This window comes from Mustela putorius, unplaced genomic scaffold, assembly GCF_011764305.1.
Source record: "Mustela putorius furo isolate JIRA1106 unplaced genomic scaffold, ASM1176430v1.1 tig00003932_pilon_pilon_pilon:0A:0A, whole genome shotgun sequence".
NCBI lineage: Eukaryota > Metazoa > Chordata > Mammalia > Carnivora > Mustelidae > Mustela > Mustela putorius.
Genome location: NW_025422077.1, coordinates 9,982,691 through 10,009,120, shown reverse-complemented (window position 1 = coordinate 10,009,120; position 26,430 = coordinate 9,982,691). Strand labels below are relative to the sequence as shown.

General features: G+C 52.7%; 1 protein-coding gene across 1 annotated transcript; it reads right to left on the bottom strand.

Annotated features, from left to right (window-relative positions):
* Window positions 1–1,934: 1,934 nt before the first annotated feature.
* On the bottom strand, window positions 1,935–17,659 carry DUSP4 (dual specificity phosphatase 4). The gene is made up of 4 exons (XM_004757808.3): window positions 17,221–17,659; window positions 7,880–8,025; window positions 6,598–6,817; window positions 1,935–5,976 (listed from the first exon to the last, which is right to left on the bottom strand). The coding sequence occupies exons 1-4, from the start codon at window positions 17,657–17,659 to the stop codon at window positions 5,591–5,593; spliced, it is 1,191 nt and encodes a 396-aa protein (XP_004757865.1). The 3' UTR covers window positions 1,935–5,590.
* Between the last annotated feature and the right edge of the window lie 8,771 nt (window positions 17,660–26,430).

Here is a 26,430-nt window from a genome sequence, read left to right as displayed (position 1 = left end):
ATTCTTTTGTTTTCTTGAGCCTGAGAGGCTTGACCCTGGCTTCAACCAGTCTCGTAGAGAGGAAGCGACATTTTGACTTCTGAAACCAGATCACAAAAACGGGTGTTGGCTTGAAAGCATCCCGCCGGAGCTCAGTTCTGTCTTGAGAGAAATCAGACAGCTCCAGAGAGAGGGCGTGTGTCAACGCTCCAGAAGACGGTCACAACTGGAAGCTCAGCGGGAAGCCACGGACGGCCCATCACTTGAGTGTGCCCTTTTGGAAGCCCAGCCCAACCGCCTTCAGGAGACAGCATGACAAGCCGTCACGGACTGTGACCGCCTGAGACCCCAAGGGACAACCACTCAGCAGAGCCTTTCCCAAGTTTCTAATCTACAAATTCGTGAGCAAAATAAAGTCGTTACACAACGAAGTTCTTGGGTAAATTGTAGTAGTCATGGTGGCCATACTTGAAAACTTTGGTCTGGAAGTTGAATGGGAAGAGGATGGAAGACAGAGCTGGATCAGGCGCTCCTGAACTAGCTATAAATCAGAAATTGCCTGTGGGTCTATAGGGTCTCTGACTCTGTACGTTCTAAGCGGGTGCAAGAATCTCTACTTTGTAAATAATTTCCCACAGTACAAAAGGATGTAAATCCCACCCCTCCACCTACGGAGTCTCTGCCGTCTGTTACTTTACCATTTTTCCTGCCTATTTCTGCAGCTTTCTCCAGGTGAAATCAAGATCATTTAGCCACGTTCCTCACAACCCCCGCTGGTGTTTTGAGATCACTTTAAATGTAGATTAATCTTAAAGACATTAAAGACATAGGATCCTTTCAGTATGAATACTGATATCATTAGATATTAATAGTATCACTAATGATACTCTATCATTAAGGACATAGTATCTTTTCAGTATTAAGTCTGTTTATCCGAGAGCATAGTACATCCTTTGGTTTTCTCAAGTGTTCATATATGTTCCTTGTCCACCATCTGGGTCTTGCCTATCTCTGGTATAGTTTACTGTAGACTCTTCATCTTGAAATTATATTGTACACGGGATCTACTACTTCCATCTTATTTTTGGTTTCTGTTTTGTTCTGTTTTGTTTTTTTGCCTAAGAAAGTTACCGAGTTTTTCCTATTAATGTTACAGTCAAGCACTCACTGACTTCTCCCTGACGGTCGTTCAATGGATTCTCTTGTGTTTTTCTGACACGTTTTATCGGCAAACAATTTGGCTTCCCAACTTTCCGAATCGTTTACCTCATTTTTTCCACAGGCTGATCACACTGGCTAGTTCTTCCAGAAGGATAAATTAACAGTGATTCAGGGGGGATGCACGTTTACGGATATGTTTTCAGTTTACAGTTTGGGAAATCCACAGAGCAGCACTGAGGGGCCACTGACGTGCATCCATGTATAGTTTCAACCTGGCCTTGAAAATATTGCTAATTTCCATGATCCTGATGAAATATGAAGTCACTAAATTTTCTAAAGAGTCTGTGTGAGCCAGGCATGACCCCTCGTTATCAGTGGGGTGGGGGTCCCAGCAGGGGTAACGTCATATATATTCCTGTACTATAGCCCTAATCACCTTGTGGTTAGGCTGTTTGATTGACTTCTCCCTCCAAAGAGCCATCCTTGTCACTCTATCCTGTGCCTGGACCAAAGTAGGTCCGATGAGGGGCACTCTCTGTCTCTTATTGTCCAATTAATTCTTTCTTCCCCCGGGACGCCCTTCCCGGAGAAACCAGGTTCTTAGAGATGCAGGTGAGCCTGTCTTCGGGTGGTGTTCAGGGAGCAAGAACAGGGCCACTGGTTTTTCTAGCCACCATCTTACCGTCACCGTCACGAAGGACACAGGATCATCCAACACCCCAGACCTCCTTTTGCTCCTTTCCAAGCCATCACAGCAGTGCCGTTTCCAAGGAAAGGATAAACCAGGCCAGACATGGTTGAAAATGTATTTATTTTTCTTCAAATGATCTTTGTCAGGCAATAAATAAAAAGACATGTCGACTCTTCTAAAAAACGAAACCAAACAAAAAATAATCCCCTAAACTATATACATCCTACAGAAGTACAAGCATTATCAAATGTAGAAATGACATCACTCTGAAAGACGGGGCTATTTACAAAAGTTACAAGTATTGCATCGCTCTGTCTTGAAGAAGCCTCTCCCTCATCTGACTCCTGAGCTCTGAGGACAGGCAGGATGCTCCTGGGGGACAAGGGCATCTTCAAGAATAAGCCCCATTATCTTCCTTGCTAGACAAGGAGCAACCCCAACATCCAGACACTGTATTCAGGTTCCTAACAATGCTCCACACATCAGCTGCCATTCAAGGTCACCTGCTCCTTGAGCTCCTGAGAGAAACGATCTTGTCCCTCTGCCGGGCTGGGATGGACAGAAGGAACCTACCAAGCCAATGACAACCCCCTAGCTGTGGTTTCCGAGACCAGTGAGTTCTGTGTCATTAAGACCTCCCCTCCAGCAGCACCTTGCCCTCCAGAGAGCAAGGCGGGTTTTCCCACCTTGGCTACACATGGAAAGCACCAGGGGAGCTTTGGAACATACGGATGCCTGGGTTCCAGCTCCAGAAATCCTGGTTTCGTTGCCCTGGGATAGCCTGGTAGCAAGGTTTTCAAAAGTCCCCAGTTAACGCCGACGGACAGCCAAGGTGAACCACTGCTTTAATACAACAGGCTTGGCGGCCAACTCCCATCCAAACTGACCATTCTACCTCCCTTCTACCCACTTTTCCAGACTCTTAGAATTTCTCTCATGGCTTCTCAACCTCGTTGAAAACTCTGGAATCCGGCTGGGACGAGCACCTGGCAAAAGAGCCTCAGGAGGAAAAGACAAAATCTGCGAGTGCTCAGGCACCATTCCCGGCAGCTTCAGCCTAATCCTTCTCCATGGCAAAGTCCAGTCCATGACCCTCAGTGCTCCACAAACATCCCTGGGTCCCACAGAATTCCAGGAGGGAGCCGACCGCGTCCCTTGGTCTCTAGAGAAGATCCAAGGTAGCCAACAGCACCGCTGACAGGATCAGGGCAAGTGGCAACGTGTTCTGGCCGTTACAGGACTTTTGCATCACCAGAAAAGACTCCATGGGGGAGATGCCGGTTGAAATCCACCTGGCCATTCGAGCGGACCCTGTAGTGGTGTCTTCATTACAGAGTCACTTCGAGTCATCAAAGAGGCTTCTTGATGGCATAATTATGACCCTCCAAAAAAAAAAAAAAAAAAAGTCCCCTTTTCCAATCAAGCTAATTTCCTATTTTATCTCTGAGAGTTCTGGGACTCAGGCTGTTACCGAGTACAAAGAAAATGGCTTTATCAATAGCGGTTTGACACGGTGACAGAAAACTTGAATTGGAAAGCAGGGGAAAGACATGTCTGGGGCCGGTCCTGAGCTCCGACTGTCCGTGTGGTTGGAATCCAGTCTGGGAAAGCACGACACACAGGTTTTGGCAACTGTACACTTGTTCTGTAGAAAGTGAGTCTGTTCCAGGCTGGCTGCCCTCCCCCCGCCACAGGCGCCCCCGCCCCCCAGGTCTGTCTGCTGTTGGAACCCAGAACTCTCGCAGCTGCAGAACTGCTCGACCTCACTCATCACAAAACATAGAGCAACTTCTAGCAATCAAGAAAAAAGTGGGAACGGCCAACCGCGCCATCTCTAAATAGGTCCATTGCCCGGGAACCTTAACCCCTCACTTCTCCCCTACCTATTCAGCCAAGCAGCTCCCAGGGATGGAGGGGGCCTTTGGCTTTTCTAAAAACAGGAAGCGGGAACTCCGGCCTCACCCAAAGACAGGGCTTGACAAAGGCAGGATGAGTGATGCCAACACAGGTTCATATTTATGGAAGGAAATGCAAGGAACCTGGTCCTGTCTGGAATGCCAGGGTGAGAAAGGGCATTCCAATGCGATTCTGATGTCGAGGCTTGAAGTTATTTATGGATAAGCAAGAATGTTCATTTAAATCTAGACTCACAAGGGGCTTAAAAAAAAAAAACCCACCAAAAAACAAAAAGAAAACAAAAAACATCAAAAACAAAACAAAACAAAAAAACCCCAAACAAACATGCTCTCATTTCTAGACAAGTCTGCAAATACCTCTAGGCGGCACTCTGTAACAACACTGTTCCACACTACCACAAATGAAGTAACATGTAGCTTCCCTGCTCCCTCCCCCCAAGCCCAGTCCGCATCAAACATCCATCTCCTTCCCAAGAGCCTTATCTCCATTTGGAAAGGCCCCTTAAAATGGCATGAACCCAAGAAGGATTCCAAAATGGGAGCCAGGCTCAGGGTGTCCAGGAAAGCAGCCCAGCAGCCAGCTCCCAAGAAGGGTCTAGCCAGCTTCTCACTCACACCGTCTTCCATTCAAGACGGGAAACATGGTATCCAAAACCCTCTTCTTCTTCTTCTTCAAGGAAGGGCCTTGAAAAATATTCAGCTACACCAGGAATTTCAAGAAGGCAAGAACTGCCGTACTTCCCTCTAACATTACAAATACTGAAGCGTGCAGAAGACAAGACGGTGCTTCCCATCGCCAGAGGATTCCCGTCAGGTTCATCTCCAGTTGGCTGCTTGCCCCAAGGGCCTCGCTCCATGGAGGACAATCTCAGCTGCACCGAATTTTCCAGAAGCACCTTTTACCACACAGCACTTAATCCAGGGCATAGGCGAGCTTTCCCGCAGGTCTGGGAGAAGAGGCTCCCATCACCAAATTAAATCACCGATCTCAAGAAAAAGCCGTGTCACTGGGACCTAGAGCCGCTTTCGTGTCCCCCATGCCTGGGAACCAGCTTCAAAGAAGTCAGAAAGCAGGTCCTTCCTTTTATCCTGCCTGCTTCCTTTTATCCTTCCTTTACCTGCCTGCTTCTCAGTGGCAACCAGTGCCCACTGACCCTCCCGCTACCTGGTCCGTACCTGGGAGATACCGGCCGGCTCCTAACTGCCTTGACCGTGGCAGGACATAAATACATCCCAAGTTCACCATCATCCCTAGGCTCCTTGCACTTACATACTCTGAGGAACTTCTTAATAAATACTTTTATTTATTATTAAGCATCATTATCCACCTGCTGGTGACTTCACAAGGAAAATCATCTCCTGTAAGATTTCTTTAAAAAACAGAACCGCAACCAAAACCCGTTACAAGAACAGAAGAGAAGGAAGCACACAGAACCAGGCACTTCTGGCAAACTTGTTTTCTTTTTGTCCCTTTCCTACCCCCGCGCCCCTCCCCCCCCTCAATAAAACCGGGTGGGCACGTTTTGCCAGGATCTGTGGGTTTCATAACTTCAAGCCTTACTGCTTAAAAAAATGAGGTAAGAAATTCCTATCTGAAAAGTAACACGGACGCACAAAGCAAACCGAGGTCTCCCCTGCCCGCGGAGGCAGCCGTTATTGCTCTAGGCTGGAGTGTGTTGTGGGCTCGTAAGGTGGATTCGAAGTCCTTATTGCCATGCTAGCTGGTCCCGCAGGCGGGCACGGGGGGGGGGGAGCCCGGCGGCCGGGCTCTCGCGCCAACAGTCCCCGCCAGCCCCGCGGAGAGCCGGCGGCGGCGGGGGTCGGGTCGGGGCTCCCCGCGGCCCTAGCAGCTGGGGGACGTGGTGATGGGGCTGTGCAGGTAGGGCAGGCTGCTGGGGGCCGCGTGCACGCCCACCGACACCGGGAAGCTGAAGACGAACTGCGACGTGGGCGTGGGGGTGGCCTTGCCCCGCTCCCGCAGGGGCCCCGAGGGGCTGGCGGCCTCCACGGCGCACGACGTGGCCAGCACCTGCGACTCGAACTGCAGCAGCTGCCCCATGAAGCTGAAGTTGGGCGAGATGATGCTCCGCCGCTGCTTGACGAACTCGAAGGCCTCCTCCAGCCGCACCCGCTTCTTCATCATCAGGTAGGCCAGGCAGATGGTGGCCGAGCGCGAGATGCCCGCCTGGCAGTGCACCAGCACGCGGCCGCGGCAGTCCTTCACTGCATCTGGGGCAGAGCGCGCGGCGCCGTCAGTGCCCTGCGCGCGCCCGCCCGGGGGTCGCCGGGCGGCAGGTGCGCGCAGGTGCAGTCTGGCCCCGCTGGGCGGGGGGCGGGGGGGGGTGTCTGAGGAGTATTAGGGGAGGGGCACTCCCATTCGAGGAGTAACAGTCCTAAATTCTCCTTAGAGAAGCCCACTGCAAGGGAACTCTAGGATTCCTGTTTTTGAGACTTCACCAAACAAATGCACTAAGCTTAGGAAAAAAACCCGGGTTCAAGCTGGTGAAATCCCAAGGTACCTCAAGGATTTCCATTTGCAGAAACAAAAACAATGACCCCCATTCTCTGTTTATTTGTCTTCCTCCCCAATCCCCAAAGCCTTATCATCTAGACATTGGGAGATGGCCAAGCAAGAAGTTGTTGGCTAGGCTAAGAGCAGAGGAGTGGCTATCTGTCTTCCTATTCTCCTCTCCCAACCCGGCATCCAGGGGCCCGGCCTTCCTTAGAGGCAGAGGGGAAATCGGTGTGCCCTGGAGACAGCGCTGCCTGAGTCCCTCCTTCATTCAGCAGGGAGGACTCCTGGCTCCCTCCCAGCCTCCCGCCCGGGCGTGCACCCCAGCGCCGACCTACCGATGTACTCGATGGCCTCCATGAACCAGGAGCTGATGTCTGCCTTGTGGTTGTCTTCCACCGGGATGCACTTGTACTGGTAGTGTCCTTCAAAGTGGTTTGGGCAGTCAGAGGAGACATTCAGCAGGGCCGTGATCCCCAGGGCGTCCAACATGTCCCTCCGGGCAGCGTGGTAGGCACTGCCGAGGTAGAGGAAGGGAAGGATCTCCACAGGACCCCCCTGCACCAGAAAGGGGAAGCAAAGGCCCCCCGGGCATGGTGAGTAGAAGGCATTCAGGAGGAGGAGGACGGGGACCGGGAGAGGGAGCCTGTCCGAGGCGGGCTGTCACAAGCCCTGGGGAGAACGCCGGGGGACGCAGCGTCCCCAGCCTTCCCCTTACACCTGCTGGGGCTCCCCGCAGATGACAGAACCAGGGGACTTCTCTAGCCTTTCCACTCGGCTCTGCTGTGAGCTGAGAAGCCGGGATGGTAAAGCTTGGTGGGCCCCACACGCCGGTTCCAGTCGCCGCCTCTGCCTGGATACGAGACGCCATGCTGGCCTTGCCACACCGTTGGCGACATTCATCTACACCTGCTAATGGCCAGGCTATCTGGTGTGTGATGTGGGGACCTCTTGGGTCGGATACATCTCCAGGTGGCACACCAAAAACAGGTGTTACCAGCCTCACAGACAAAAGGAGGGATCTTGGCAGTATGAGGTAACATCGGCTTAAATTCGTGACATTTTCTGAGTCACATCAACTCAAAAGATCTGAGATCTGGGAGCAGAGTTGCTGCACCCCATAAATTCACCCCCGTCCATCTAAACCGAAGGCCTAGAAGGAGTCTGCTCATAAGGAATATGGCAGCTTAAGCTGGTTTCCTTAGGGGAGGGAGAGCCGACCATTTATGTCCACTTGGCATTTACAGTGGGCTATACACTACGGGGGGCGGGGGACAGTTCCCAGGGCGGCGCTTTCAAAGAGGGTGCTCTCTCGGCTTCTCTGCAGCAGGTCCCACCCTTCTGATTTCAGCAATCAGGTGACGGCCTGCACGTAACTTCAGAGGCTAAATCGGAAAGTTACATCTTTGTCTTTTTCGGGCGAGGCTAAGAAGAGGGAAGGGGAAGAATTTCCAGGAACAAATGCACCCTCCCTAACACCCACCCCAGCACTCGGGGTTCACTACCTTCTCCCCAAACGGAGGCCCTGCATCCCCAACCCCTAAAAAAGCTGCAACCTGGAAACAAGCCCCCTTGCCCCCAAGTTGCCCCTCCCTGGCGGGCTCTGGGCCCCGAGTCTACCTGGTCGTGCAGCGGGGTTCCGCAGGAGCTGCAGCCCACGTCCAGGGATTCCGCGGTGCTGGGGGGCACAGCAGGTGGGAGGGCTGCCAGGGCCTTAGTTTTGGAACAGAATTCTGGGTACTCGGAGGAAAACCTCTCATAGCCACCTGTGAAAAAGAAACATGTTCTGGTTAATAGGGTCACTAAGCCAGCAGAAAACCAGCAAGTACTTGAATCCTACCCTAGACGGAGAAGGGCTCGGAAGCTGGGGCCGGCTGGATCTACACTGGCCACCAGGTGGCGCTGTGGGCCCAGAGATAATGGCTATGGAGCCTACAGAGAGACCCCTTTGGTCCGGCTTCATCCTGAAGGCTGGAAGGAAAGTTTTAGGAACAAGACTTAGATTAGAGATGCATCGGAGGACGTGCGGGGGAGCATGCCAGAAGGGACCTTCCACAGCAGCGCCTTAGGGTGATGACAGCACGAAGACAGGATGGCCACTGTGGGTTTCCATGAACACGGAGGTGCCAAGCCCTGGGACCTACGATCATGTCTGTCATCCCCCAACTCCAGCTCTTCCTTTGGAGAGGTTCTCGAATGTGGGAGAGAAGGAAAAAAAAAAATTACCCTGGCACCAGCCCCTCTGGATCTCAGCAACAGAACAGATGCCAATCGCCCGGCCACACGAACAGCTGTTCTATCAACAAGGGGCCAAAATAAGAGGAAACGGGCTTAAATATAAATCCCTCTTGCTACATGCAGGTTTGGGGCAAGGCAGGATTTCCTGCCCTGAGAGTTGCTAAGCTCTGGAATGGTTATCTGTGGGATCGTCTTCCAGGGAAGGGAGGTCTTTTAAGCAAAAAGAGATAAAGGGACAATTTCTCTGTAATAGTGTTAGGGGCGAGCAGAAGAGCGCGGGCTGGCCGGAGGTGGGCAGAGATGTAGGTAGGCAGAGGGGCAGGGAGACACCAGGAGACAAACACCTGATCAGGATCTGATTCACTTGGGAGCTAAGGGACGTGGCTTGATGAGCAACTCAGCGTCCACGGTCCGCATTTGGCCCTGTCCGTATTTTTTATTTTGCAGTTTCTGGAGGACCCACGGTGGATCATAAATCAATTCAGTAGGGCCTGCACGTTGTGGAACAACCCCTCTCACCGACCCGTTCACCCAACAGTCACATAGGTAACAGCTAAACGTCTGGGTGTAAGCAGTGAGGGGCCAGTGTGCCCTGGAACCATTCGTGGGAACCTTCCAACAGGCAGACATGTGACGGTGAGTCAATGACTTGCCCAAATCCCACTCCCCCGCCCCCAGAAAACACTGCTTTGCGGAGGCAGGGAAACGGTTCTTCACTGCATCTTGAGGCTTCCAGAAACACGGTAGGCATTTTTTCCTCTGAGCCCCAGTCTCCTGCATTCCCCCTCCATGCCCTCCCTTGGGATAGAAACGTTTGGCTGCCTCCCTGGTCACCCGCCTGGCTGCTGCTGAGTCACAATGACCAGCCTCCCCGGATGGAAAACCCACTCGAGGGGCCAGGACTGGCAGTATCAGGCATGTCGGTGGCCCTCCTGGGCATCTCAGCTCAGGGGCACCCCTCCTACCCGTCAGCACCCCGTTTTCCTGATAAGGCTACAAACCCGGCTGTCCCAAATGCAGAGAAGACAGGATGGGGGAAGAGGCAGCAAATGTCTTTAGCTGCGGCCCCAACACAGGACTCGGGAAACTTCTTCCAGTCTCCCCCCTTGGAAGGACGGAAAGAGAATTGGATCAGTTAACAAACCACTGGTGAACACTCATATACAAAGACATAACTTGTTACTCCAGACGATTCTATAGGGTTTGAAAATTTTTAAGTAAACAACGCTCTGTGTTTATAGTACAATAATTTGAGCTATCCAAATACATTTGTGTCTTTTTTTCCAAGAAATGTAAGGCCTGGGCAGTGCCCTCCATAAGCTCATCACCTAGACAGACAGACTAGCAGTGCCCACCGGCAAGTGATCAGGGGAGTCCAGGGGGCCAAGGGCCAGGCGGCAAGGTCACAGAGGTCCTAGGACCAACCCCACCCGTCCCAGGGGCAGGGGAAGTGGGAGAGGCCTCAGAATGATTGACACAATGTTTTTCCCATGGATGAGTAGGTATGAGCAGGGAACCACGCGGATTCTCCTTCCGACTCACAGGTCTGGGTTGCATTCCAACCCAAGAAATCATCAGCTGTGCAGCCTAGGGCTGTCATGCAACCTCTCTGAGTCTCTCCCTCATCTGTAAAATGTGATGAACCGTCGGGGCCCAGCGGCGTCCCTCGAAGACCACTTGGGACAGCCAGTGCTCTGCGCCTGGACTCGGGGAGACGCATAATGAAGGCTTCCTTTTTTGGCACCAAAGAGGGAACCCAGCATTACTGGCGACTTCCCAGACTTTGGACAGCCTTCTTCTCCTAGGCTTTACCGGTTTTTTCCCCATTCACAGCCCTGAGATCTGGTCATCGGACAGTAGAAGGACAGGCACTGCACTGTCCAGGACCTTTCCCCATCGGGGACGTCCACTGGCTCTGGGTGGCTCCTCAGAGCAGTAAAGGACAGAGGACTCCCGGGCCATGATGGGCAGGGGGCAGGTAGGCAATTGGGCAGGACAGAGGTGACCTGGGGGCCAGACCATGCTTGAGGGGGGTCATTTGTCATCTGCGCATCCCCACCCCCAGACCTCTCCTAACAGTACAGAGAGCGTGGGAGAAGACAGCATTAGAATGGGGCAGAAACGTCACGACTGAAATCAGTTCGCTCTGTCAGATCTTTAAAGAACAGGCAGAAAGGAACCGAGTGAGAAAGCAGATTAGCCCGAGGGACTGGACATCCCAGGGCAGGGGCAGCAATGAGAGGGTTTTTCCCTCCTGAGCTCTTGCTAGATTTGGAGGATCCATTACAAAGAGCAGCACCAAAGGAGGTCCCTTTTGCAGGCCGATGAGCTGCACTGGTCCAGGACCAGTCCGATGAGTAGAACACACAATGATGGGCAGGCAGGGTGCTGGGGCAGAAGCCTGTGAGTTAGGAAACCACTCACGCCAGCACCCCACAAGAGTATCCGTCCTCTATGGCCATCAGCACCATGTTAGTAAAAATGATAGCCACTGTTTAGGAGAAAGGCTTACTCTGTGCCAGTCTCTTCCCAAACATGGGTCCAACTATCAGCCCTTGAGGTGACTGGCCCTGATGTCACAGAAAAGAAAACTGTGGTTCAGGGAGACCCCCAAGTAAGGGGAGGGACAACGTTCAGCCCATTGGTCTCGAAGCCATCTGCTAGTCTGGCCGTCAGAAGCCCACCCTGCTGTGTCCCCATCTCTGCCTTCCTGGTGGTCCTTCTCTTGGGGGAGCCACAGACTGCTGGTTTTTCACCCTGTTGAAGACACAGAATTTTCAGGCAAAACCAGAAAGGATCTGAACAGGACACTCCTGACATTTCACCAAACTCTGCTTCTTGCCAGGGCTTTTCAAACTACAGGTTGTCACTTAGAAGTCATGATCAGTACATTTTATTTAATGCGATGTAACAGAATAGAAACCTCTAGAATGCATTCCATTTAAAGGGGGATTTTACAGGGTTTCAGGTGTGTCTGTATCCCTACAGGGTCATGATGGCAGGATTTCAGACCATATCATCTTTAAGTGCCAATATATATATATTTTTTAAGATTTTATTTACTTATTTGACAGAGAAAGAGAACACAAGTAGGCACAGAGTCAGGCAGAGGGATAGGGAGCAGCAGTCTCTCTGCTGAGCAGGGAGCCGGATGCAGGGCTCGATCCCAGGACCCTGAGATCATGACCCGACCCGAAGGCAGCCACTCAACCAAGTGAGCCACCCAGGCACCTCAAAGTACCAATACTCTTGTGATCTTAAATATCACAAACTTTATTTGTAAACTACGAACTGACAGCAGGTGTCTCCGAAATCTGCTTTTCGAGCTTCTGGATACAATCGTATGAGACATACACCAATGACTTTCCACCTGTTCCGTCTGTGTCCAACAGAAGGTAATTCTATAACAGATACTCTGAGTAATTTTGACTCGTTTTTCCCGTGTTCTTAATAACAGACTTTCTAGTCTTAAAGCTCTCATTTTCTCATCTAAATTTTGAAACTTGAGGGGCTAAAGGAAAGAAAAGGAATATAATTCCCTCCCCACCCCATCCCCAATCAACTTTTCTGAGGAATAACTACCTCCATAGCTCAATTCCACACTCTTTTTCTCACACTCACACAGTAGCACAACTGTCACAGTCTACTGCAAAGAACGGCCCACTGGCCACACGTCCATGCAGGGCTAGGACATCAAAGTGTCTAGAAAAGGCAGGTTGATGTAGTGCTGATCATATCACCACAGCAGGACCTCTAGTGGGGTCTGTGTGGGGAAAGCCAGTCATTTGGTGGTGACAGTGGTCATGGATCTTAATACGGCTTTCACTCTCTCCATTACCTTCTCCATACAATGTCACCCGTTCAGAGATGAGGCTCCAAGACAGACAAGGGCTTGGTCTCCTGGGACATTTTATCAATACAAGGCAGCTGATGCCCAGCGAGAAAGTCTGGGGTCCTCTGGCTTTGATAACTTCCCTTGATGTGGGGGTTAACTCCATAATCACCTTGTAAATCCTGAACAGTGCTGCATGTTTAAGTGAGCTGCTCAGGCTGGGACCCCAGGCACAGACCCATGGTCCTGCGCCAGCTGGCTGACAATGACGCATTGGAGCTAGGTCTGGGTTGCGGTCCCTCCCAGAACTTCTGGGCTATCTGCTTTGTCCAGCAAGCGGGCTTCTGCTGCCTTCCGTCGGAGAGTGAACTCTTCTTCCTGTCAGACTGCCGTGATCAGGCAGCAACTGCCTCCCAGCTAGGAAACTGGCTATCTGGTTTCAGATGTTCTGATTTTTTTAAAAGGAGTTTCTTGGCTCCTTAAGGAGGCCACTCTGGGGGCGCCTGGGTGGCTCAGTTGGTGAAGCATCTACCTTGGCTCAGGTCATGATCCTGGGGTCCTGGGATTGAGCCCCACATCGGGCTCCCTGCTCAGCAACTAGTCTGCTTCTCCCTCTGCCTCTCCCCAGCCCATCCGCTCTCTCTGTCTCAAATGAATAAAATCTTAAAAAAAAAAAGCCACCCTCCCTCCTTCCTGTACAGCCCACCTCTCCTATGAGCCTTGAGGACAAGCCCAAGGGAGCTGTGATGGGCTTAGTAAGGATCGAATTTTCACTTTCAATTTGTACCTACACCTCGTTTTTAGTTACTTTTGTTCGTTGGAAGCATCCAGTTCAAATGATGCAAAAAAACAGTGAGATTGCTTCATTCGTTGTCATTCTTTGACTGCAGGAGAAGTTAGAGACTATCTATAAGGCCTACCATTTTGTGTAATTCTGATGCCTTCAAGCCTTGGCTGTCATGGCCATTGTGTCCTGTTTCTAGGAAGAAAAGCTAATCCACTTCTCTTTGCGTGGAGGAGGTGGGCAAACTCATACCCCCTCATCCCTGGGGCGTGGCTGTTTAATGCCACTGACCTGGGGGACTAGCATGGGCTGGGCAACTGGGGCCCGAGAGAGACAAAACAGGCTCAGAGTGAGAGCAGGGCTGCTGGCTGAGCAATCCCCACTCCATCACTGGCCTTGCTGGCTGCTTCCTTTGGAAACTGTCATGTCACCATCTGTATGGTCAGGCCCTAGGACTAAAACATATTTGAGTCCCAACCTGGAGGAAGAAGCTGGACTATCTAGTTGGATCGTCCTTTCTCAAAACATACCAGGACAACTTTAAAATCAGAACTCAAATAAAAACAGACAGAAGTCACGAGCTGTGGTCAATTTTAGACAGGAGAAAAGTAAAATAGTGTTTTTATATCTAAAATCTTCTGCGTGAGACTGACTTACTGGAGAAGTAGGAGAGGCAGAGAATGCCTTCTATTAGGGTAAGAAAATGCTCTCTTTGTCTTTCTCTAATGACCAGGGTTCTTTATAACCCCAATCTGAGGATTTACGAAAGAAAGAGAAAAGGACTTCAAAGGAGATGTGTATTGTAATAAACATCTCAAAAACTGAGATTTCTGAACGTTCCCTAAAAATGCCTTACAGGATTTTAAATAAAGGAACCTCAGAGGAGAAAGAAAGAAAGAAAGAAAGAAAGAAAGAAAGAAAGAAAGAAAAGGAAAAGAAAAGGAAGGAAAAAGGTTTAGGTCAATGAGAATCTTTTACTAGCAAAAAGACCAGAAAATGTAATGATTTAGGTGATGGCTCTTAGCAAAACTTGGATACTATTAGGAAATGGAAAGAGTAACATTTACTCTGAACTGTGAATTCTTGCGTGAGGTGAGTGGCAGAAAGAGAGAACGGAGATTTTGAAAGAGGGTTATTTAGTTACTCAGTTACTGGGAGGATTAGAGAGCCTTTGGCTGGGAAGGACAATGTAACTTCTGAAAATATTCTACTGCGTTCCTGTCCGTGCAGGTTGTTAGAGACGTCTGCCCGCTTTTGCTCCATATTCATGAAATGAGACCTACACAGAGTCCCATTACGTGAAAACTAAAATGAGCAACTCCCGTGGAAACCAAACCAGCCAAGCCCTAAACCATTGGAGCATCTACTAAAGATAATCTAAAGGGCTTTATGTCCCCCCTTCTCCAGCGCTTCCCTTTAGTTCCCTGCCCGGGAAGTGCCCTCCTATGAACGCACATTTTCTCCACCAGAACTTAGGAGCCCTGCTTTCCTCTCCTAGCCCTGTGGGAGCAGACACTTCCTGGGTCCTTCTAACCTCAGTGGGGATGCCTTTTTGCTTAGAGGACCAAGAAGAGGAAGAGGAATGGTGTTGAGACTTCCTCTCCTTAGCACATATAGGAGAAGCAGCCAGAAATGCCCCTGGTAACCTGTTAGGCAGACATTCTGCCGTCCCCGGGGATCTAGCCCTATTCCATCACCACCACCCACCCCTCCGAATTATAGGAGGCTGCTCCCAAAGGCTCCTTTCCTTAGAAGACACAGTGAAACCTTTCCTGGCTCCTCCCCGGGCCTGTTCCTGCAGACGCACTGTTTCTACCTGCTGCCCAGGCCCAGACGCTCGAGGATGTGGACTTGGAAAAGCCTGGAAGGAAGCCCTCCATGACACACACCAGGTCAGACCACAGGAAGCAGTGCAAGCCTCTGGAGGAAAGAACCCATAGAAGGCTTCTTTTCCTTTAGCCAGGGACCTCGGCAAAAGCCAGGGGGCTGTTATTTTACCCGGAGGCTCCTGTCCTACGAGGGGACTGTCATTGTAGCCAGAGGCTCCTGTCTCACCCCGAACCTGAGCCTGAGCCTCGCGCCTAGCGGCGAGTGCGCGGGCCAGCTGTCCGAACGGATCTGGCTCTGGGTTCTCCCCGCTCGACCACGGAGGAGCCGGAGAAGGAAACGTTAAATATATGCCTTCCCTCCCCGGGTCTTGGGTGTCCTCGCGCGCGTTAGTCCACGGGCCAAGGTCCCCGAGCTGCTGCTCCGGGGCGATCCCCTCCGGATTTCTTCCAGGAAGAAAAACAAAACAAAACGCACCCAGACTCCACGTGGGTCTGCACGACCTCCAGAAGGGCCCTGGCTTCAGAGGCCCGCGAAGGAAGGCGCAGGCTTGGGCTCTAAATAATGGGGGACAGTCCAGGGCAGCGCGGCACGGAGAACACCCCGTGCCAGCGAGGAGCCCATCACCCCCGAGAAATTTCTCTCCCCGTTGCCACGAACGCCAGCAGCGGGTAGGGGAAGGCGGGCGTGCTCCGCAGCTTCGCCGCCCACACCCGCGCGGGAGGAAGCTGGACGTGCGTCCGCGGGGGGCTCCCGGGCACTGCTCGGCCACCAGGCAGGCGAGGCCCCCGGGTCCCAGGCGCCCGGCCTTCCGGTGCAACCCCTTCCCGGCACTTTCTCTTAAAACGCTTTGGGGAGAAGAGAGGAAGATTAGGCTCCCTCGGAGGTGCAAAAGGCAGCCCTCGCGGAAACAGAAAAATCAGCAAAATCGCCTTAGTAGTTCAACCGAAGGTCAACAGCAGCATTTCCCCAGCAGCTGACAGGTCAAATGGCCAGGAAACAACTGCCGAGAACAAAGCCCCCCGCTGTTCGGCAGGGGCAAACCCGGCTCGCCGGCACTGAGCGGGGTTGTTGTGCTTTTTGGAAAGGGCGGCGGGGACAGGTTTCCGCCCCTCCTCCCGCCACCGCCTCCCTTCCTCTCGGGTGAGCAGGTCCGGAGGGAAAAGGAAAGGAGGGGAGGAGGCGAAGGGCGCCTGCAGGGAAAGGACCGGCTCTTTGAAGGCCCGGGTCTGAAACGCCTCACGGGTTCGGAGGCAGGGACCGGACGCCGGCGAAAGAATGCGCGGAATGCGGCGGTGGGAGGCAGGGGCGCAGCGCGGCGGGGGCGCCCCTACCCACACCGGGGCCTGCCCGCTCCCCCTCGCGCGGGGACAGCCAAGGGCCGCGGCTCCAGCAGGCGGGGCAGGTGCGGTCGGCGCACCGTCCCTCCGATCACTTAGCCCGCGGCCCTTTGGGGGTTTCCGACTTCCCGATTTGACAAGAACTCCCGTCCCCGAGGAGTTGCGCCAGGGTCCGCTTAAAGCCAGCACGCGCCGCCAACAGATGGTCCAGAAGCGGCTCTGAACAAAAGGTCGTCTCCGCAGCCTCCGTTGAGGGGGCACCGTCCTATCTCGCGTTCCCCGAATACACAGCCCTCCCGCCCCCCGCTCCCGGAGCTGGGGTCTAGCCCGAGGCGGGAGAAGTTGGCCACCTTCCAGGCGGAGCTCGGAGTTGGGCAGCAGGGAACGAGACGCAGATAGCTCCGCACAATGTCCGCAACCCGATCCGCCTTTCTGCATTCACGGAGCCGTTCCCGCTTCGGCGCTCACCCTTCACCCTCTTCCCCACTTCTCGGGTTCTCGGGACTCGGCGCAGGGCCCGGGCGCGCCAAGACAACAGGCCTGACCTGGTCCCGCCCTCACAGTGGCACTGGGAGCACACACACACACCCCCTACCAACACACACACGGATTCTGGGTGGGCAACGCAGTGGGGTCCCTTCGCCTAAGAGGCCTGACGGTCAGTGAGTGTAAATAAATGCAGAATCTCCGAAGACTCCCGACGCGGCAGGTGACAGAGGAAACGCACCCTCGCCGTCTCTGGGGACTTCAGGCGCTCGCACTTGCACACAAACGCACAAAAACCTTGCAAACCCATGCACACCAGCGCGCACAAAGGAGTGCGCGGGGATCCTCACGGCCACGAATCCCTCCGGGCACTTCTTCCCCGGCCCACTAAGACGCAGGCCGCCCAGTCCCGCTGAACCTCCCCTCGGGCTCGCGCCCCGACGCCCGAGTTTACCTTTGAGCAGGCAGATGTCGGTGCGCTCGGCGTTGCGGCGCAGCGCCTGCACGACCAGCGACACGGTGCTGTCTTCGCGGAGGCTCTCGGCGCGCGGGCTGCGCTCGTCGTAGACGATGACAGCCGAGTAGAGGCCGGAGCGCAGGCGGGCGCGCACCTCCTCCTCGGCGGGCAGGATCTGCTCCAGACTCACGGAGCCCTTAGCCCGCCGCCGCACGATGGTGTTGCAGCGCACGTTGACCGAGCCTCGGATGTAGCCCGCGCTGTGCGCCAGGAACGGTCTGCAGTCCAGCAGCAGGCACTTGCCGCCGCTCAGCAGCCCCAGGGCGCCGTGGCTGCCGCTGCCGCTGCCGCCCGCGCCGCCGCCGTTCTCTTCCCTGTTCATCAGCCTTTTGAGCACGCTGCAGTCCATCTCCCGCAGCTCCTCCACCGTCACCATGGTCGCCGGGCACGCGAGGAGGCAAAGGACCCCTGGGCCAGCCGAGCTGCAGGAAGGGGCAAGCGGGGGCTAAGAAAAGCGCGTGCCGAAGTGGCCGCAAACTTGGCCCCCACAGCCTCCCACGGGTGCACCTCTTCTCCCCGGCCCCCTTGCTCCCGCCGTCTCGCGGTTACATAGCAGTCCGAGCGGCTCGGGCGCCAGGCAGCACCGCGCGCGGTGCCGAGGGGGAGGCGGCGGCGGCGGCGGAGTGTGTTTACGGGAGAGGACCGCGGGCTCCCTTCTGCTGTTGCCTCTATTGTATTTTGCCGGTTGTGCCGCTCCCGCCGTAGCCGCCGCCGGCGCTGCGGTTCCGGCCGCCGCTCCCCACCAGCAGCCGGAGCTCCACGCACTGCCCCAGCCAGAGTTTCCTCTTTGGCTTATAGATGTATTAAGGCTCTTCTGCTCTCCCCCGGGAGGGGGCAGATTCATTACTACCTCCCGAGGCCCCGCCTCCTGCCGTCCCGGGCCTCGCGCCCTCCCCCCGCCCTCCCGCGCCGGCTCCCCGCCCCGTCCCGGCTCCCTCCGCCCCGCCGGCCCCTCCTCCGCCCCCTCCCCGCGCGTGAATGGAGTGAGGGCCGCTGGCGCCCAGTCATGGGAACGCGACGTCACAAAGAGCGGAGTAAACAGGGCGCTCGGCGCTCGCCGTCAGGCCCATTCATAAAACCGAGACCTAGAGGAAGAGGGAGGCGGCCCCCGACCGGCAGGCGAGCGGCGGCGCCGGGACTTTGTGAATGGAGCGCGGCAGCGGCGGTCATGGCCCGCCGGGTCCGGGGCTCCGCGGCGCGCCGCGCGCCGGACACTGGTCGCCGAGCCGCCACCGCACCCCGCCGCGGCCACGCGGGTTCGGCGTGCGGAGCACGGCCAGCCGGGAAGCCGGCCTAGCGGGAGACCGGGGGGGCTCGGTGGGGAGGTCTCGTCCCCGTTAGCAACCTCGCGGGTCTCCCACCGCGCGCCGGAGTGGAGAGGGCACCGTGGCCCCGCGGCCCAGCGAGCGCGGCCGGGGGGACGTCCTCGGCCCCGGCTTTCGGAGTGCGCGCCGCCCGGCGGGTCGTTTGAGCCACGCGACCCCGCAGACGTTAGCTTCTGCATTAGCGTGATCGATTTTCATCCGAAGCCATGAAATCCGCCTTCGAGCGTCCCGAGGAACGCGGGGGGGCCCCCGCTTCCAAGATGAAAGGGAAAAGCCCTCCGGCCCCGAAGCCCAGTAATAAGGAGGTGTTGGGTTTGTTGCTTTACGACCCAGAGGCGGGCATTATTGGCCGGAATGTTGTTCCTAGGGAGGAAGGCCGGGGTGCCACTCCCGTCCACGCTTCCTAAAGCTGTTTATTGAATCCCGGTGGGGGGGTGGACCCCGACGTTCTCGGCTTTCGGAAAAGTCCTCACCTCATCTTGCATACACGTGCATTGTTTTCTCAGGAAATGACAATTAGGGTCTACATTTGGTGAGAAGCTAGACCCTGAGAAACGGACGCGGGAAGGTTTCAGTAAGTTCTGAGGGCGAGTGCGTCCCTCTTTGCAGGTCGAGTAGCGTTCTCCCCGCCCCCGGTTTTACTTCGGCATTTAATTTCCCAGAGGCCGCTTTTGGCAGGGGGTTGTGCGCGCCCCGGTGGGGACACGGCAGAAGCCAAATATTACTCGCCCGACATCATGCCAAATCTTGTTAGTGAGAATTAACCGCCGGGCAGGGGGGGCGGGGGGTGGGTAGGAGGCTGCAGGACTCGCTCGCGGCGCGGTGGCGGCGGAGTCGAGCCTGCCTTTCGGGGTCCCGCTTGGAGGCACGACCCCGGCAGCGGAGGCCGCCGAAGCCGCGGGGTCCTTCCCGCCCCCAGCTCGGCCTTCCGCTGGGCTTTTGTTGCGGGCAGCGCGGCTCCCTGGAGTTCTCACCTCCGGGCTCCCAGAGCGCCCCACCCCCGCCTTCCACTTCCGAAGCTTACCCCCGCCCTCCCCCGCACCCCCCTCGCGCTGCGCGGGAGACCCGCCGGTGTCCGGGTCAAGTAGGGGGATCTTCCTTTTTCCTCGGACTCCAAAATGGCTCAGCAAGGCTCCGCGAGGATCCGGTCTCTATTTAGAATTTAATATTGTGTTCCTGGATTTTTTTTTTTTTTTTGCAACGGGTTCGTTTTAATTGTTTTTAAAAGCGCTACATATTTGAACACTGACTTTTTACGAAATTTTACGCCACAGATACGCCGATCAGGCCCTGAAGGGGCCACGACTGCGCACCGACCGCGGCGTCCGGGTGGCGGCTCTGGGGCGCCAAGGCACTCGGGGTGGGAGGTCAGCAGTCCCAGGCTCACTGCGTGGCCTCTCCCGTGGGGACGGGTGTGTACTTCCTCCCGGGGGCAAAGGGGGCCTGTGTCCCGGTTTCTCATTTGCTGAGCCGGCTGTAAGGCTCTGTAGACTCGCTCTCACCGGCACACCCGGAACGTGCGCCCTGTCCAGGGGGCGCCCCCAGTCCCGACCGGCCCGGACCGCGCGTTCCTCTCTGGCGTCCCAGGAATCCGGCCCCGCCAGGCCCGCCGGCTGAGAGCTCTCTCGGCTCAGGAAGCGCCGGCGCCTTTACCCGGGCTTGGACAGGATTTCTCTTGGAGGGGCCTCTGGGTCGGAGGCAGGTCTGGGCTAATTTCACTGGTGTGTCTGGAGCTGCGGAGCGTCTCTGGGCCATACCGGCCGCGCTGCGCCAGCCTTTGTTTCCCGGACCCGACCCCCCCTCCCCCCTCGCCCAGCGCTCACGTGGTCGGTAAATAACCTTCAAATCCGGGGTGGGGGGGGGGATGCCCAAGGACAAAGGCTTGCTTTCTGCACCTGACAGTAATCCGTGGTGGCGAAGCCCATAAATCCCGCAGGCGATTCACAAGGAAGGTGGTGTGGGCGGGCGCGTGTGCGTGTGTGTGTGTGTGTCCACGTGTGTGTGCCCGCGCCTGCGCGCCCGCTCCTCGGAGGGGAGCGGAGGCTTCGGACTTCATGTGTTTAAGCCAAGAGCAGCTGTAATGACGAACGCGAATCCCTGGTTTTTGAAAGATTAATAATTTTTAAAAAAATCCTCTCCTCGACTCGGGAACGAGCCTTCAGTTGTGTGAATTTCAACAAATGAAATTTAAATTTTGTATTTATCCGATCCTCTTTAAGCACCCTAAATAATTTTTTTTTAATTTTTAAAAATTATTTGTATTGTTTGGTATTTTAAGTGTGCGAGGCATTTGGGACACGGTTTAATGAATACAATATGAGGGCCACCCGATACCCGCTGTAAAGATGTTAAAACTTGTGTCCAATTAATGCGCGGGCTGGGGGCGGGGAACAATGAGTTTACACAGGAACCTTGTCAAAACAGCTGGTCTGTAAGGTAGATCTTGGAGAAAACAAAGGCGTTTGGTCGGGAGTCATTGTTTGAATGTCATTTCAAAGTTAATTTAATTAAGGAAGGCATATGTGCAGGAGTTGGGGTAGGATTGCCCAAGGAGAGCTATTTTATTTATATTCAGCAGTAAACCTCCAGGGGGAAAATATTTTAAAAATTCACTGTGACATGTAAATCCAACTTCTCTTTCATCAGACAGTCCTTAGACCGACCTTATTAGTCACTGGCAGGCCTGGCAAAACCCCTGCTCTTGTTTAAGAATATTTCTTTCCAATTAGGAAGTTGTGTGATCTGGGAATTTAAAGCCCAGAGTCAGATCCCCAGAGAGAACTATCGCTTCTATTCTGGTTTCGATGCCAACCTCTGACTCACTGCCTTGTCCCAAAGTGCCTGAATAAAACTTGCCTGAAAACCCATTAATGAATTAATCAAGGTGTATTGGAAAGAAAGGGTGTGTGGATTCCTGTTTCCTGAGCGGAGAAGGTACCTTGTTCCTTACTCTTACAGGGAACCGGAATGATCTGTGTTGCCTGGAACCGCTGGCTGGGCTTCCTAGATCAGCGGACGCCGGAGCTTCCCCCCGGCTCTGAGAATGCCCGAAAGGACTGGGGAGCTGTCTCCTCCAAGCAGAAAAGTGTGTGTCCACCGCGTGCCTTTAGGCAACACGTATAAATGGAATTGAGGAATTTGGGTCTTTCCCTGCCCACCTCTGAGCATCAAGTCAGAACTCAGAAACTGGAAGGTTCTTCAATATTTAGACTGAACATCAAGCAGTGTCCAAAAACAGGCTCGGGCGCCTGGGTGGCTCAGATGGTTAAGAGTCTGCCTTCAGCCCAGAATCCTGGATTCTAGTCCTGCATCCGGCTCCCTGCGTCTCCCTCTGCCCCTCCTCCTCCCCCTGCTTGTGTGCGTTCTCTCTCTCTCTCTCTGACAAATAAATAAACGACATCTAAAAAATAATATAGCCTCAAGTTTTAGTCCTGACTTTGTCACATTGATTTTCTATGCATAATACTATAGCATTTGCTAATGATTTAAAATGCTAGGTTTCTAACCTTAGGGTCTCTGCAGAAAGGTTTTAATACATTGCTTGGTTCTCTACTTTATTTGAAAACTACTGGATCTAGGCTATGCCACTATCTAGCTTTGTGATCTTGGGCAAGACAGTTTCCTTGATCTCAGCTTCTGTATCTGCAGATGAGGAGCTGGGCCAAGGCAGTTTTTAAGGTCTAGTCCCTTTCCCACCATGTATCAATCTGAGTGTGAGAGCTCTCTGTCAACCCCAAGGCCAAACTTCCATAGGTACCTCGTTTCCCTCCCTAAAGCCAGGCAGGCTACAATGCCAGACACCTATCCACAAGACAAGTAACGGGTCTTTTGCTCCTAGAGAGCAAAGTTGGTAGTTTTCATTTGTATGTTTTGTGCTAATGTCCCAAGCAGCTTGATAAAACTTCAGCCTTTCAATATCAAATTTGGGGAACAAATACTTCTGCAAATAGGAGATAAAAATGGGCTTGGCATTTTTGTGGGAAGAGGGAGGGGCTGTCACCCCTCCCTCCGTGAATATTGCTTTGTTCATTTATTCAACAAACACAGTAAACTCTGGGATGGAAACTAATTTGTCCAAAACACTGACTGTGTTTTCAAAGAGTTAATCGTGTAGTTGGGCCAGTCAGGGCGGGAGTGTCCCTGATGTTACTGAAGGGCACGATCTAATAAATGTCATTAGGGAAGAACGAACAAAATGCCAGGGAGATTCAGACAAGAAAGGGATTGCACTATGGTGTGGGATTAGGGAGCCGGGTGAAAAAGGCCAATTGTAATAAAATGCATTTCATCTACTTAAATGTTATCCTCGACTTCTCTTTTAGGTCCCTTTTCTTTTCTTTTTTAACTTTTATCCCACCTCTGACATTGATTCCGTCCTTGGGCCTTATATCTTTTCCTTTCATTTGTTAACCTCTCTCTTCCCCAGTGGGTCTGCCTGCTAAAAATAGATGAGCGATTGGTCTGAAGCTATGAGAGAGCTAAGATGATGCAAAAGCTCTCTAGAAAATCTATGCTGTGGATAATGAGGCAACCTAGATTCCAGATGACCTAGGGCTGGTCCGACCTCTAACTACTGCCAGTGACATACATCATCTCAAGCAAGTCCGTTGTTCTAGATCTTAATTTTACCATCTAGAAAACTAGGGGAAAAATAACATTATTATTTACTTGTTTGGGGACCAAAAAAAAAATTTCTAAATCACCTAAGGACCCAGCCTTGGTGAACGTATTTTCCAAACCAAACCCTCAAGTACATGCTCAGAAAAGATTTTTGGACTTATAAAATTATTTCTGTAAAAATTCTTCCCAAGAAGTAAACATTAATCACATTTGTTTAAATAGTTTCTAAATCTTCTTTTACTGAAAGCAATAAAAACAGCCCCAAACTGAGACTATCACAGAAAATCTGGTACTTTGGGGCATTACTTCTTCATTGGAGAAACAGGAAAAAAAGGGGGGGGGCAAAAGAAAAGTTACAGAACACCCATGTTGTGCCCCTTCTTTGCCATCAGAGTCCCAGATCATCATCCACTGGCATCCACACGTGCGTTGCACAGACAGTCCTGGACACAGTTCTTCCCGCCGCTTAAGTGTGAGGACTGTGTGTCCTACCTTTCAGGCGTTTATGCTGCTCTTTGCTTCCACATCTGGCCTCATTGAGGTTTTCTTTGTGTTAACAGTTGGTTAACTCTCATCATAGGAGAGGGAAAAAAAAAATCTTCCCTATAGCCTCTTAGGTTCATACCCAGGACCTGCAAATTAAACTGACAAAGGTTAACAGGAGAAAAGGCGTTTCATTTTAATTGATGTTAGTAATTTTTTTTTTTTAACATGCACAGGGGATTCACAGAAAGGAAATGAAAACCAAAGAGATGCTTAAACTTAAGGACTTATATGCCTTCTTAACAAAGGGCAATAAATTGTAGATCGATGCCTGGTGATAAATTAGGGAAAGGCAACTAGGAAATATATGGGGGAAACTAAGGGTAGATAAAGGTTATTTAGTAAAGTTTATTTGTATAGATTCATCTTGGTGCCCTCTGCATCCCTGGTTGTTCTCTTCCTTCCATGGATGGGAAAGGAGACACCGGCACAAGAGAAATTTATGCTCTGCTTTTAGGCAGATGGGAAGGAGAGCAGAGAGCTCTTCTTATGTCTTTTTTTTCTTTTTCCCACTTGCCTTCAGCTCAGAACAATCTTTATACCAAAGTGGGCTATTTTGTTTTGCAATGGTACATTCCAGTCCCCTCCACAACCATATCACAGCCTGGCCAGGTGCTAAGAGAGGTATCAGAGTTCCAGCATGAGATTTTCCTGAGTGACGAGCAAGGCCCACTTAGCCAATCAGTGGCTCTAGAAACCCTTAGTCATTTAGAAACCCTGAAACCCTTATTTCTGAGTTTTCAGGTAGACAGAAGGGAAAGAGGCCAAGAACCCACAATTCATGGATGCAAAATATCCACCTTATCAAGAATTTTCGCAAAAAGCAAAAGGCTTTGACACTGCCTGACATTGACCGGCTCACCTACCGGGGCAATAGTAGTTTTCTGGAACTGGGGCCTGAATGCCTCTCCCAGCCGGATGGGATACTCCGATTACCAGCCTTGCAAAGGAGCAAAAGGATTCCACTCTCTCCCTCCAGCTTCCCAGTGGGCAGTGGCTCAGAGCCGCTCCTGCAGAATCACAGCCCCACCTGCCCACGCACCCCCAACATCCGCCTGGATTAGCCTTCACCACGAAGCTGGTCCTCTGACACTGTACATTTCCCTCCATCTAATCTAATCATCTGTGTGATCCAGTTTTTGTCTTAAAAAAAAAAAAGATTTGGGCCATCTGGCATCAACATACAAAAGGAAAATAGCTAAATGTGCTCCATTCTTTTCTAGATAAGAATTGTAGTTCTCTACCTTTTCAGCTGGAATTAGCATAACAATCCCCAGGGGTTTGCTCTCTGAGGGAAATACCCAGGGTCCTCTTCAAGCAGCAGTTAATTACATTCTGCTATTTATCCCATTTATTAGAGGTTAACTAATTTGCACCCAGCCAACTCCATTTTTAATCTAATCTATTTCTCTTTCTCCCCAGACTCCCCTGTCCTGTATCCACTCTGTCACATAGCCTTGAACTTCCCCCACCAAGGAAGGAAGTACCAAGGTCTGGCTTCTCTTCTGGTTGACCAGAAGTCCCTTTGGAAGGCCTATCCGGTTGCCCCTGCTTTGTATCTGAGTTATATCCTCTCCAGACCGGGGTTTTGTTTGGTACAGGGGGTAAAGACATGGGCTTTGGAGCCAGATAGATGTGGGTTTCCAGGCTAATCTGGCCATTTAGCAGCTGGGGAACTTTGGATAAGTTCTGACCTTATCTTCCCAATGGGAGTGTTACTAACACCTAGACTGATTTGGGGAAGCATCACTGCACAACTCTTACTCCCTTTCATTTAGAGAATTTTTTTTTTTTTTTAAAGATTTTATTTATTTATTTGACAGAGAGAAATCACAAGTAGATGGAGAGGCAGGCAGAGAGAGAGAGAGGGAAGCAGGCTCCCTGCTGAGCAGAGAGCCCGATGCGGGACTCGATCCCAGGACCCTGAGATCATGACCTGAGCCGAAGGCAGCGGCCTAACCCACTGAGCCACCCAGGCGCCCCTAGAGAATTTTTTTTTTAAGCTCGGCAAGGTCTTCGAGGCAGCATTTCTGAAGTACTCATCAGTCTCTCCGTGGAGGTTCAATTGGCAAAACACCAGGAGTATTGGAAAGCACCGTGTTCCGTGTTGTCAGGCCTGGTTACTGCGTCAGTCCAGCTGGTAAGCCCAATGTTTGCCCAGTTGTCTGCCCATAGGCCAACGCACCCCGGATCCTTTCTGCTGCTTCCGGCTATCCTGGATGGCTCCATGCCCCCTCCTCCCAGCCCCCCCAATGTGTCTCCCCCACCCCCCTCTCCACCCACTCCCCACGCATCCTCACACACATCTCCCTCTATCAGGGAGACCTGCTGGGACCACCTTAGTGGGAAAGGCAACTCTTTCCCCTTCTGATTTACTCCAACACTAGCTGCCTTTCATTCATTTCTTTCCCTTTCTTTTTAAACGCCTTTTTGTTCCAAACCTAAGGGTAGAATTTAGTGATTCATCCATTGCATACAACACCCAGGGCGCACTACATCATGTGCCCCTTAATGCCCATCCCCCATCCAGCGCCAGCAACCCTCAGTCTGTTTCCTAGAGCTCAGGGTCTCTTATGGTTTGCCTCCCTCTCAATCTGATTTTTTTTTTCCCTTCCCCTCGGCTCATCTGTTTTGTTTCTTAAATTCCACATATGTTCAC

What these genes read in the sequence shown, in the direction of transcription:
- DUSP4 (XM_004757808.3), bottom strand. Translation starts at nt 17,659, where the DNA reads ATGGTGACGGTGGAGGAGCTGCGGGAGATGGACTGCAGCGTGCTCAAA. An exon ending in CGACATCTGCCTGCTCAAAG is followed by an intron (nt 8,026 to 17,220) that starts GTAAACTCGGGC and finishes TCTTTTTCACAG; the next exon opens with GTGGCTATGAGAGGTTTTCC. An exon ending in GGAGGCCATCGAGTACATCG is followed by an intron (nt 5,977 to 6,597) that starts GTAGGTCGGCGC and finishes GCTCTGCCCCAG; the next exon opens with ATGCAGTGAAGGACTGCCGC.